Genomic DNA, 12,909 nt, shown 5'->3' on the forward strand with positions numbered 1-12,909 from the left:
ATACAAAAGCAAAATGTGCTTCTTATAGTACGCCTTAATTATCTTTCTGAATGTAAGCAATCAAATATAGATAAGCAATATATCATTCACAAAACAGTAACGACCAGTTGAACTTCTAAGAAAGAATCTTAATAGAATGCGGTAATATACCTAGAACCTTTTACATGCTATTTTTATTAGCAAAGTGTATTTCATAGAAAACAGAATAAATAATACATGTAACTTTATAACCTACTCTCTTACATCTTAAATAATTTAAGTCATAGATTGATGACGCAACAGTTTCTTGGCTTCCAACTCTTCCCATGTCGGGTGTGTAGCATATGTATATAAACGTTCCATATTAGTGGCATAAATAGTATGATTACTAACAAGATTTTTATACACCTGTTTGTAACAGGGTAAAAGCCATTATAGGTGCAAAATTTCAATTATTACATACTCGTACTTAGGAAGCTAGTTTCCCCTACCTTCAATGTACGTTGCAAGTCAGCTGTACTGACAGGTTGCAACGGAGGTGGAATAGTTTGTGGAGAACACGCATAAGCAAATGCCGTGGCTTGTTCTGCCTCTTCAAAATTTTGTTTTATCGCAGGTACTTGACCATAGGGATCTACTATTTCTGTTGCGCTATGTTCGGACGATCGTAGTATATGAGTGGAATTTCTTTTCCATGAACTAGGCACTGGTTCCCCAATATTATAAATGAAAGAGCCATCTCTCACTGCGTATCCTTTCCTCCTCGTAAATACAGCTGTAAGTATATTCTTCAAAAATATTTGCGTCGCGGCTATAACTATGTGCGCTGTGTTCTCCTCTGCTCCATCCATATTATTTTCCCACGCTGCGAGCATCAGTCTCGCTAGAACAAAAGTTCTATCAGGCAGTACGAGCTCTTGGGCACTGGAGCGATTCGCTCCGATAGGTTCATCTCCAACAGGCGAAGATGTTTGGTTTAGTACTTCGACGTACATATCTGCAGGCTAAATATGAGATATAAAAAATGGAATTCTGCGTATATAAAATAAAAAGTGCATCGATTCAAGTGCCTCGCGAACCTCAAAATTAGATTTATCAGTTTTGTACTTCCTCTTTAATCGCAGACGTTTCTCTTTCAGAGCTTTGTCTTTATCTATTTTACGAATAGGTGTAGCAGCGGCTAAACCTCTGACTTTATTAAACAAGCATAGAAGAAATTCATTATGAAGATGAACCTGGTCTTCCGTCATAATATTCCTTGCCTCACAGTCAAACTCTTCTTTTGTTGTCTGAAATAATATTGCTTCAATGACAATACCGTTATTATAACATTATAAAGTAACATTCAAGTACCTTCATTTGAAACCATAGCTTCATCTTTTCAAAATACCTGTCAACAGTAAGAAGCCTTTTGCAATAAGGTAATGTCACTTTAAATGAAAGAGAATCGAAAAGACAGAGACGTTTAAACATTCATGAAGTTTGGATTATTATAAGATTTTTGGTGCTTGACATATTTACTTATGTGTTTCATTTATTCCCTAAACTTAAAATACATCTTACACTTTTGCATTCTCGCCGAGTGATGCTACAAGACTTTTTCTAGCTAAATTTAGTTCTTTGGACGTTGTCATGTTTGAATTATACTTTGGATCCAATAACCTATTTAAATCTGCGTTGTCAGTAACGTTTCCCAGTTACGTTTTACTTTACACCGCGATATTCTAAACCTTGTTAAACTAATACTCTCATATTTTTTCCATAAAACTTTGTATAAGTTTCGCGTAATGTCGTCTCATTTCCGTAGACATTTAAACTGATTCAAACATTCAAACCGTTCAATCACGGTCCATACAACTGGCTGCCATGTTGACAGCTCTGTGTATTTATAATCCAGTGAAATTAGGATCTGTCTTCGGAATAAATCACAGCAAGCTAAATTTTGGTATGGGCTTTTATTTGGTCATTTTAAACAATATGTCAAAAGTCCCCATCGATCCGACCGCCGCTAAATATTTTACAGAGGGTTGAAAAAAAACAACTGCTTTTCGCGAATATCTCGTTATCTAGCAGTTTTGCGACAAAAATAGTTATTATACAATTTATAGTTTAGGAAATTATCTACAAAAAAGGTGCTACGAGTTTTTTTCGTAGGAGTAATGAGAACGTCAGCATCGTCTTGAGCGTGTTTCACGGTGATGTTGGCAGCTTCCAATTTTTGAGACAGCATAGCAATAAACCTACTCTTGTTCTTTCTATTCGCTCTACACGTGCTACATCCATTGCATGCAGATAGAACAAAATCGTAGAGGAAAATTTTGCACTGTTTAATAAACACTATCATCCTGCGCAGTTACTTTTTTCGTAGGTGCGGCGGTACACTTGAAAACTGCATTTGAACTCATTTTTTAAATGGAACCATAGAATTTTGTTTACATGAATTTATTCCTTGCGTTATTCTGCGTATAAAAAGTATAAGGTAAGATAGTCGAAAACTCAATAGCTTACGAGATATTTAATTTTATATAGAAAAAAATATTAGTACGAAGTTTCATCGTTTGGGGGCGCCACTTTTGGCATATTTCGTAATAAAATTAAATATCTCGTAAGCTATTGAGTTTTCGACTATCTTACCTTATACTTTTTATACGCAGAATAACGCAAGGATTAAATTCGTGTAAACAAAATTGTATGGTTCCATTTAAAAAATGAGTTCAAATGCAGTTTTCAAGTGTACCGCCGCACTTACGAAAAAAGTAACTGCGCAGGATGATAGAATGCAGCGCCATTTTCTCGGATTGGGTGTTCTGTTTTACCCTACTGTTAAATTTTCAAAAAACTTCTTCGAGCAATAAATAAACAATTTTATTTTGCAAATTAATTGCATAATAATCTATAAAGCCCCCAAAAGATGCCCACGCCCTCAGATCGTAAATAAATAAATGTACCAACCTTTTGCGTGTTCGAGAACATAACCTTTCTTTCAGCGAATCGAACTACCGCAGGAAATGAATTAATTTGCATAATTTTGCAGTTGTATCTTAAAACACAAACCTCCTCCCACCTTCGTTATATTTAATTAATTGCTAACAGGTCAAATCCATCGCGGTCTTTAGTAAACGTTCATTTTATTCAATAAATTACAGACCCTAATAAACAATCAGTGTAAAAATAAAGTAAAATTAGGAACAGTTACCTTACAATAACAATACTTTAAAGTTGCTTTTGCTACAAACTCTGCTTCAACTTTCGTAAGAGGGAAGCTTGGCCCCCCTGATCCATTGATGCTGATGTTCTCATTACTCCTACGAAAAAAACTCATAGTACCTTTTTTGGAGATAATTTCCTAAGCTATAAATTGTATAATAACTGCTTTTGTCGCAAAACTGCTAGATAACGAGATATTCGCGGAAAAACAGTTGTTTTTTTCAACCCTCTCTAAAATTTTTAGCGGCGGTCGGATCGATGGGGACTTTTGACATATCGTTTAAAACGACCAAATATAGGCCCATACCAAAATTTAGCTTGCTGTGATTTATTGCGTAGATTGGGCAGATTTCCGTCTAATTTCACTGGACTATTATATTCTTGAGCTTGACGTTTCCTCATTTAAAAGACCCCGAAAAGTTATATCCTCAAAAAATTAAATTTAGACAGAATGTTGCTCAAAGTGTACACATCTTAAATAATCAATTACATAAAACGTGCACTTTGATATTTCATATGTATACGAAAGTGGTTGAATGAAACAAATGTTTTAAGAATTCAAATTATTTTACAAAACATGAGTACAAAGGGGTTGTCTGTATATACAAATATCAACAAACGTATTACTACATATTATTGCTTTGAATAAAATTCACGCATACTTTACTTTAAAAAGAATATAAACTGTAACGACTGATGCTTTTTATAAGAAATTTGTACATAAACTTTAACTTGACACTTTCATTCTATGCTACCTCAAAACAATTGAGTACTAAGTTATTTGACTAATTATTAAAAGTGTATAACAAGTGTATAAGTATATACATATAAACAACAATGTGAACATCACTTTTAATGTCATGGTTCATTTGATCCTGTAATATAAAATAGTATAAATGTAACATAAAGGTTTCAGAGCCTTTTGTAATATCCATCTTCACATTCCACGTTCGCTTGCATCGTACAAGCGTTCTTCGAGATATATAAGTATCACGTATTTTATCTTTGTCTATTAATTTAACGTTCGTGTCCTTTTCTTTCCTTCTACATTCTCTTCAGCTCGTGTCACCTAATTTCTTTTGAGAGTATAGTGGAGTGCACTAGATCCCACGATATCAAGGTTTTATTTGGTTTAGTACATAGATCCATTATAACTGGAGAGCCATTCGCTGCTCGCAATACGCCTAAACACGTACCAGCTGCCATGTTATATATCGGTGTACCATTCTAGACACAAATAATTACATTCCTTAGTACATATAACTCGCACGAATAAAGCACTAAATACTTACAGCTCTCTTATGACGCCATTCTTGATTACCACCCATCTCGTGGCATTTCCCAAGCTTTGCTACTTTCTCTGCGCCTTCCATGCAAAGCATTTGACCAAGTACCAATTCGTTCTTGTCTGTTTCGTACCACATCTACGTTTAAGGGACCACATAACAATCAATTATACCGACTCAAAGCAATAAATCATTTTGTAGAAAGACCTATTATCTTGTATTTAATTACCTGCGACTTAATTCTCAAGCACGGCGATAAAATAAGTTTAGAACCTTTCGTTTTGATGTCTTTCTCACTCTGAACACATAACGCGGAATTGGCAAGTCTGATTTGATACTGATCCGTGTAATTTCTTTTCCTCGAATGCCAAGGTTGCATCGGTCTCTGCTCCATTCTTGCCCATTTATCTTTCAATCTGTTCTTGTCGTCGTCCGGTAGTGTTAATTCAGGATACACGACTTTTAAGTACCACGCAAAGTTCTTGCAATTCAATTTCTCTCGTAAACGTAATCTTTCGGTAATGTCGCCGTAGTCAACCTTTTTAACATTCTTTAAGAAGTAATCTTTGTATTCATCTAACCAGACGTATGCCACGCGTAATGAATTTTTTAACATAGTATCGTGTCGATCGTCTCCGCCATACGGTCTACGCCTTCTAAACACATGTCCAACTCTTGAACAGGGTATCAGTTCGATGCTTCCACCGCACATCCAGATCTGAGAAACATTACAAAGTCACTTCTAATTCAAAACAAATACGCAATTAAGTAAATGGTTTATTGCCATCCTCTTACCCTAAATGATATTTCCAGATTTTCACCGCCCCAGATATCCATACCAGGATCGTACTCTCCCAGCTTCGTAAAGTACTCTCTATCCATTGCAAACAATCCCCCTGCCATTGTTGGCGATCTATTCAGTAGTAATTACCAACATATACATGACGGAACATTACAAGAATAATGCTTAGTTTACACCTGACGAATGCTCGGCCGAGTGAGCCCACTGGGCTGAGCACTCGCCCAGTCTGAACGCATATTCTAGTACTCGGCCGAGTAATCCGGCAGGGAAGTCACTCGTCAGGTGTAAACCCAGCTTTAGTATGAGCATGTAAATATATGATCTCACTTTATAGGCTTTATAAAATCTTCGTCGTGTACCAAAGTACCGATTGGCAAGTTGTCCCATTTGAAATGTAGGCCCCAGTTGAATCCTCCCCTCACCAGAGGACTACTAGTGTACTGGAACGTGTCGGGATTGATGATATCAATAACTGGCATAGCAACGACAGTTTTTGAAAAAGCGATTCGCGCAAGAAGGGGCTCCATCCACATCTTATTTACTTCGACGTGGCTATCTAAGAAAATCAAAACTTCCCCGGTTGCTTTCCTTGCGCCAAACATTCTTGCTCTGATTAATCCCTCTCTCTTCTCAGTCATAAATAACTTCACTTTATTATCAAAATTATTATCGACGTATGCTTTAATCTTCTCGTGCAAAGCTCGGCTGTTGCTCCAATCGTTTATTAAGACAATTTCATGCAGAAGATGCACAGGAGTCCTATCAATGATAGAATGTACGGACCGTAAAAGTGTCGTATAATGTTCATTGTAAAAGCATATAACGACACTGGCGTTTGGTAATTTGCCAGAGTATTCCTGCACTCCACATAATTTGTGCCTTGTATCTGGTAGTTGCCTATGTAATTTAATATTATCCGATACCAAAACATTGAAGGAATAATTCTTATAACCTTCGTCTCGTTTTCGTTGATCGTCAAAGTTCCTCACCATTCCCAGTTCATCTAAATCTACAAATAAGTTATTACTTTCCTCCGGGTGAATGTTTCGCAAATAGGGCTGCCATCCGTAAAATCACTAATTAAAACCTCGGACATTTCCACTTGAAACCCGGACACCTTTAACTACTTCTTATATTAAATACGATATCCTAAGACAAAAATTTCTCTAAATTATACATGAACTGTAATGTAAGAAAAAGCCGAGAGTCAATGAAAATCAAGACTGCTATTGATTGTACAGTTATATATTTTGCACTGAATGAAACGAGGCCTCCAAACTACCGCTTGTTTGGCAAACTGCAGGGACTGCTCGTCTGCCGAAGTCACAGCCCACGGGCCTAGTTGGATTTTCCAACCCCCTCGGCCTTTAATACAATCTATGACCGGCGAAGGTGTCGTGCTATCGGGGTCGTACGCCGTAGCCGTTATACCGCAAACAGACCCACGATGCATCGACCAGCCTTATCCGCTCAGCGTCGAATTGTCTTAAATTAACCCGCAATCAAGAAATGAAGATAAAATATTTATGACCTTTTGAGCGAGCAGCATCGAAAAACCCAGATTACCACAAAAAACTCCCCCGGACGCCCTACAAAAGAGGACAAATCTGGGGAAACCCAGACGGATGGTAGCCCTATTCGCAAATAAAGTTGATCTTAATTGGATATTAAATACAAAAGTACCTTGCCCTAGAGTAACAGTGGGTTTTACTGGTACAGGCATTAGTTGCTGCAAAAGTTTCTCACTGTTCTTGAAGTTCCTTCCTTTTAAGTTATACGTGCCTTTATCGTCCAGGGTCTCCTTATCAGGATGAAATACCCGATTATCACGTAGCCCGAGTTCACGATCGCTATACACGTCGTGATCAAATGTGTATTGTCTTAACAACTTGGATCTCTCCGGTGTAAGCATCGTTGGATTGGCAGTGTTAGCATTTTGGGACAGTTTTGAATAGAGATATAAACTGATAGCCCATGTTAGCGAGGCTATTACTATTCCAGATATGAAAGAAATGTATCTTGTCGACATCATCTACGAATTAAAAAGAAAACAGACAATTTATAATGCCCCGCGTAAATATGTAAGTAAAATGTTTATTTTTATTTATTGTTACCAATGATTTAACCATGAGAAAATTATTCGGAGTAAAAAATTATACACTTACTGCTAGAATATTCGATTATTTATTGATATTTAAACTGTGACTATGCTACTAAAACATATTCTACATCCATGGTACGCATAAGTACGCAGATGACGGTATTATAAAATGCGCGTCACCATCTTTGAAGTTTCTGTAACAGCTGTTTTATCGGCTGCTTATTATCTTTTCATATTCAGAAGTGTATCAGGTATTACAAGAACTACGGATATTGTAATAGCAACGTTTATGTATATATTAATTTAATAACAAAATTTTGCATGGATCATTATGTTCTTGTAACTCTATTCTCTAAAGGAATCTCCTTACACCAACCGCCCCTGTGGCCTAATGGATAAGGCATCGGTCTCCTAAACCGGGGATTGTGGGTTCGAGTCCCACCAGGGGTATATACAACCATCATTTTTTATTTTTTTTTCGCACGCATAACTTTTACAACATCGCGTCGGGTGCCTGATCCGACTTTGAGTATTATAATTATTTTTAATCGTAATAGAAGAAAACATTACATTTAGAAAATAAAAAATTTATTTGCATAAACATTCAATATGATTATAAATATCGTACAAAAATTTATTACAATACGTTGATTTAATTAAAATATGTTATTACTGAGAATCTGGTTTGGTTTTAATAGGGGTGGATTCGAGCCGAATTTTTATATTCACGAAACTCGAATCCGGAACTTTGTAAAGCTCCGAAACTCTGGAAACTTGAAATGCTGATTCTGTTACGTAAGCGGAAGTATCTTGTTTTAAGATCTGAAGTCGACAGAATCTTTTGGTAAATCTCTATTGACCATAGTTAAACAAAAATAACAAAACACAAACAGAAATATGACAAATTCTCGAGGCACGTTGCGAACGACTTTATTCATTGATTTTATACGTTTTCTTGTCTGGCTTTCGGTGTTTCGACGCTTCGAGAAACCCATCCCTAGTTTTTAATAAGTCATTGCAAGTTCAAGCCACGTTATTTTCCGTCTCACCATTCTTTACATCTGCCGCATAATGAGTAATGAATCGCGCAGATGGATCGCGAACCCCTTTTACCCAACGTGGCATCCAGAAGTATGGCACAAAACTTTCAGCTTGCCCTCCATAATGTCTTTCAAAGACATTTCTAAAGTAAGAAACACTAGCATTCAAATTAATCCTACATAATTATTATGTAATAAGGTTAACGCTATTACCTATAGTAAAGTGCCTCTTTAGTTTTCGGAGTGCAGTGAAGATATTTAAGCTGTGCTTTTTCCAAGTCCTCGTCTGATATGCTATTACCAACAATGTCGTGTATGATTTGAAAGAGAGATTTTTTAACCGACGTTACACCATCACTGAATGCTTCTTTATGCCTCCATAAAATATTTGATGGTAATAGGTTGGTGCCATCAAACGCAGATCTTAATAAATATTTTTCAATTCCTCCTGTATCAAATGTTATAATCAACATGTCTTCGAATACATCCATATTTCATTTGGTAAATATTCTACCGGGCTATACCTTGAGGTTGTCTAGAAGCACCATCTAACGATAGATAATAACTCGTGAATTGGATATCTAAAAATGGAACTCGCAATTCTAAACTGAACGCACTGGTTGTCCTATCCGCTCTCAAGCCATCGTATAAATAGATATCTTTTAATAATCGAACAGATTCATTATGAGCCTCTACTGCGTTAGGTGCATCTCTGAAATAAATATATCCTTGCGCCAGTTCATCCGCACCCTCTCCACTGAATATTACAGTTGCTTCTGTGTTGCGTTTAATGTATCTCGAGATAAGATACATGCTAAAATTTAGGAGGATATTTCATTGGGAAGCTGAGAAATAAGTGTGATTGAATATGTGTGGGATGCGTGTAATAATTTACCCGATAGAAGCACGGATTGTGGTAATGTCATAAGTTTCTAATTGACAGATCAGTTCGTCCAGAATGTCCAACACATCCTTTTGCGAAAAGAGTATTTCATGGTGCTCTGTCCCTACATGATCTGCAACCTAATAAATACTGATACTTATAAATACTAATATAACGACGGGGTCAGTGAAATACAAAATCATCTTGTTTAAACCTGTCTAGCTGCAATAATATCAGGACTATCCTCCATTCCAATAGCAAAACTTTGTATTTTGTATGGTAGATTTTCCTCTTTCGCATGCTTTACAAGCAAGGCTGCGATCAAACTTGAATCCAGACCGCCTGACAATAGACACCCAATTTTTCTGTCAGCCATCAATCTCTTTTTCACAGCAGCCGATAGCAACGTTCTTATGTTTCCATGTATGTCCGCGCTACGCAAAGCTAGAAGAAGAAAAATGTATCATATTAGTTTATGTCCGCTCGAAACTTACGAACAATATATTTCAATCATTTTAACAAACCATTCCATGGAGTATAAGCCTTGAAACTAGGCTTGTCTCCAGGTTTGTGATAATTCACCCTCGTTAGTAATTTTGTTCTACCGTCGCTTAAAATTTCGTACTCTTCGTAATGACCCGGTGGGAATGGTTCCAATAATTGCTTGGACTTCACTCGTTTCTTTATTCCCATAAGTCCCTAAATACATGCTCTAATAAATAAATATTTGCGTCGCTCTAAGGTAAGTTTTGAGTGACTTTTTACTTTGCTCTCTGAACAAACTGCTAATTGCCCGTCATCGGAAGATAGCCGGAAGACGGGTCTAACACCATAGGGATCCCTGCCAATAAGAATTCTCCTACTTTCGATATCCATTAAACAAAATGCAAAAACACCATCTAGCATTCTGGCAACATTCTGAGCGCCAACATTTGCGTATAAGTGTATTATCACTTCGACGTCGCATTGGGTGACGAATTCAAATCCATATTCCTGACCAATCTGGAAAGTTAAGCTAACGATACAGCGATGAAGCAATTTTTGTATAATAATAAGGTAATAACTCATGGAATAAGTTTCACTTCTCTGTTGTTGTAAATTTCACCGTTGCATAGTAAAAAGAGATGCGGATATTTATAAAGTCTCATCGGTTGCATTCCATGGAGATTATCAACGATGGCCAACCTGTGGAATCCAAGGTAACCATTCTGCAAATAAAGATTGTGAAATGCTATGTGGCTTTTGTAGTCGCTTTCAAAATACAAATAAGCATATGTCAAGATGTTTTAAATCTTTTACAAGAATCGTACCTTAACTGTAGTGTCAGATTCGAATTTAAAAGCTTCCGGTCCACGATGCTTAATTTTTTCAAAGTTTTCACAGATGCAGGCCAAAGGTTGTGGATCCAATCCGAACAAAGCCCAAATTCCACACATGGTATTTCTTGAAAATTTTCATATTGTCATTAAAGATTTTATTCTAGTACACTTATGTTAACATATGGAGATAAATGGTGAACATAAATATTCTCTATGAAATCTTACTGTGTGCTACGTAAAATTATGTATTGTTAACGTGATATATTTGAAAAAGTATAGGATACTTTACGAAGGATATGTCTATTAAAAAAGATTTTTCTCTTACTTCTATATGGACGAGGACGATTTCATGCGTACGATGATCGAAGTTGTAATAATGAAATGCGAAAAAATTCCTTTTTTATATGTTGTACACGTTACTACTGCGCCACATGGTATGCGTGCGGCTGCGCGTTCGCTTTTATGCCATTGACGGCATTTATCAATTGGGGATTCATTGTAACTAGGAAAATTAAATATAATAAAACAAAAATGCATTAAAATGGAGCCTAAATGGAATGAAAATTTCTTCTTTATTCTTACTCTGTTTTATGAGTACTGTTACAAAAATATGCGATATATACATATAATTCCTTTCTCCAAATGTAAATTCCCCATATTTTTACAAGAAGCGAACTTTGATTCTGCAAAAGTAACAATTCGAAACATTCGCAATAATCAATTTGATAATGCAGTGAAAATGTTCGTATCTCATCAATACCTACATGTTATTATCGGGGTATTAATTATATACGTCAATTAACGCAAGAATCCTTCAAATATAAAAACACCCAATATTAATAGCCATATCACACTAATTTTATCAAACTCAATATGATTTACTAATCACTCTTAAAAGAATTATATAAAACTTGCTTAAAAAGTACCTGGCGTTGCCCGGGTAAAACTTTGATTTCCACATAGTATCAAGGGGGTGAAATAGGGGGAAGGAGAGGGTTTAAAAAGTAATTACGCAATATTTGGTCCAGATCGGTTAAAAAAAATCGGGATAAAAAGTATCCTATATGTTATTCCCGGTCCTAGACTACATGTATACCAAATTTCAGAAAGATCCGTTGCATGGTTACGACGTGATTGAGTAACAAACATCCAAACATCGAAACATACTTTCGCATGTATTATATCACAGACGAGGTATAGGATAGACTTATCACCTTATGGATGTTGGTGTCGCTACTCAAACTGTATTGCCGACTCATAATTTGAGGTCTGAATGTAGTGGCATCTGCTCATGAACAGCGTCCAACTCATGTAAGAGAATCATTAGTAAATCGCGAGTTTCGAATGACCTAATTTTACACTTCTTGAATTCTAATCTGTTTCGAGACTTCACCGGTAACGTTGCACGTAACACGAAATTGGTAAGGGGGCTCGTGATTTCCCAACTGACGTGACATACGTGTACCTTGGTCGAAAATGCGTCGGACAAGTCGCGAACCGATCTTAGGTAGAGCCGACATCTGCATTCGCGTCGGAATTGGGATCTAGGACATGACAGTGCTAGATGTTGTTGCAGTTCATGTTTCGCCGAATCGTGACAAAAATATTTAGATCCATCGTGTGTGTTGTAATATGTGAAGATTCAGTATAAATATAGAATAAGATAATTACGTTACCATCTGCAGACATTGTAGATCAATCGAATTCACTTGCGCCTATTTCCACTTGGGGGCTTTTCTGGCGGGTTGATCGTACCGGCAAATGGCTGCCAACATTAGGCGAATTCCCTTTCAAAATTTCCCTATGTTTATATTCTCTATATTCCTGACAAGCCGAACGAAAGTGCATACAAGAGGCGCGTGTTTAAGCAATAATCTATGAACGTATGTATGTCCACTGATATGAACGAATACAAGCTTTTCAAGATTTTAATTATGTGTTATAACCTGAGTTATAAATATACCTCCATCGGTATTAGTGGAAAAAGTAGTCCTTAACAGTAGAATTAATGGAGGAAAGTCCTTAAGACGAAAGAGATTCATTTATAAGTAACGTACATTGTTGAGGACAAAGTACCTAGTAAATAATATTTTAGTTTTCCTTCTCTGCAAGTGTTTTTTTTATCATTTTTATATTAGGACGCAATAAATTAAAATCTATCATTTCCGAAATGACGTTTATGAAATAAGATTATGAAGAATATTATACATCATCATCTGCATCGAGACGTTAAAAAAATAGATTAACCAATGTGCAAGACTCTTATTTAATAAGAAAAAAAAAGATGGAGGG

At 36.3% G+C, this 12,909-nt stretch overlaps 3 protein-coding genes and 1 non-coding gene across 4 annotated transcripts; 1 reads left to right on the plus strand and 3 right to left on the minus strand.

The window, feature by feature from the left end:
- Positions 1–147: 147 nt before the first annotated feature.
- Positions 148–1,864, minus strand: LOC143366784 (transcriptional adapter 1). Its single transcript, XM_076808139.1, has 5 exons — positions 1,543–1,864; positions 1,333–1,369; positions 1,059–1,268; positions 471–983; positions 148–387 (listed from the first exon to the last, which is right to left on the minus strand). The coding sequence occupies exons 1-5, from the start codon at positions 1,611–1,613 to the stop codon at positions 256–258; spliced, it is 963 nt and encodes a 320-aa protein (XP_076664254.1). The 5' UTR covers positions 1,614–1,864; the 3' UTR covers positions 148–255.
- Positions 1,865–3,739: 1,875 nt separating this feature from the next.
- Positions 3,740–7,693, minus strand: Pgant35a (polypeptide N-acetylgalactosaminyltransferase 35A). The gene is made up of 7 exons (XM_076807841.1): positions 7,440–7,693; positions 6,958–7,306; positions 5,602–6,283; positions 5,268–5,385; positions 4,702–5,190; positions 4,479–4,610; positions 3,740–4,413 (listed from the first exon to the last, which is right to left on the minus strand). Exons 2-7 carry the CDS (start codon positions 7,304–7,306, stop codon positions 4,252–4,254), a joined length of 1,932 nt encoding a protein of 643 aa, XP_076663956.1. The 5' UTR covers positions 7,440–7,693; the 3' UTR covers positions 3,740–4,251.
- A 59-nt stretch (positions 7,694–7,752) lies between these two features.
- On the plus strand, positions 7,753–7,825 carry Trnar-ccu (transfer RNA arginine (anticodon CCU)). Its single transcript has one exon. It is a non-coding gene; the product is annotated as a tRNA-Arg (tRNA).
- Positions 7,826–7,941: 116 nt separating this feature from the next.
- On the minus strand, positions 7,942–11,075 carry Asns (asparagine synthetase). Its single transcript, XM_076807842.1, has 10 exons — positions 10,943–11,075; positions 10,609–10,741; positions 10,381–10,506; positions 10,064–10,300; positions 9,823–9,997; positions 9,513–9,742; positions 9,311–9,438; positions 8,940–9,229; positions 8,629–8,863; positions 7,942–8,558 (listed from the first exon to the last, which is right to left on the minus strand). The coding sequence occupies exons 2-10, from the start codon at positions 10,732–10,734 to the stop codon at positions 8,399–8,401; spliced, it is 1,707 nt and encodes a 568-aa protein (XP_076663957.1). The 5' UTR covers positions 10,735–10,741; positions 10,943–11,075; the 3' UTR covers positions 7,942–8,398.
- Positions 11,076–12,909: the final 1,834 nt, after the last annotated feature.

This window comes from Andrena cerasifolii, chromosome 3, assembly GCF_050908995.1.
Source record: "Andrena cerasifolii isolate SP2316 chromosome 3, iyAndCera1_principal, whole genome shotgun sequence".
Lineage (NCBI taxonomy): Eukaryota > Metazoa > Arthropoda > Insecta > Hymenoptera > Andrenidae > Andrena > Andrena cerasifolii.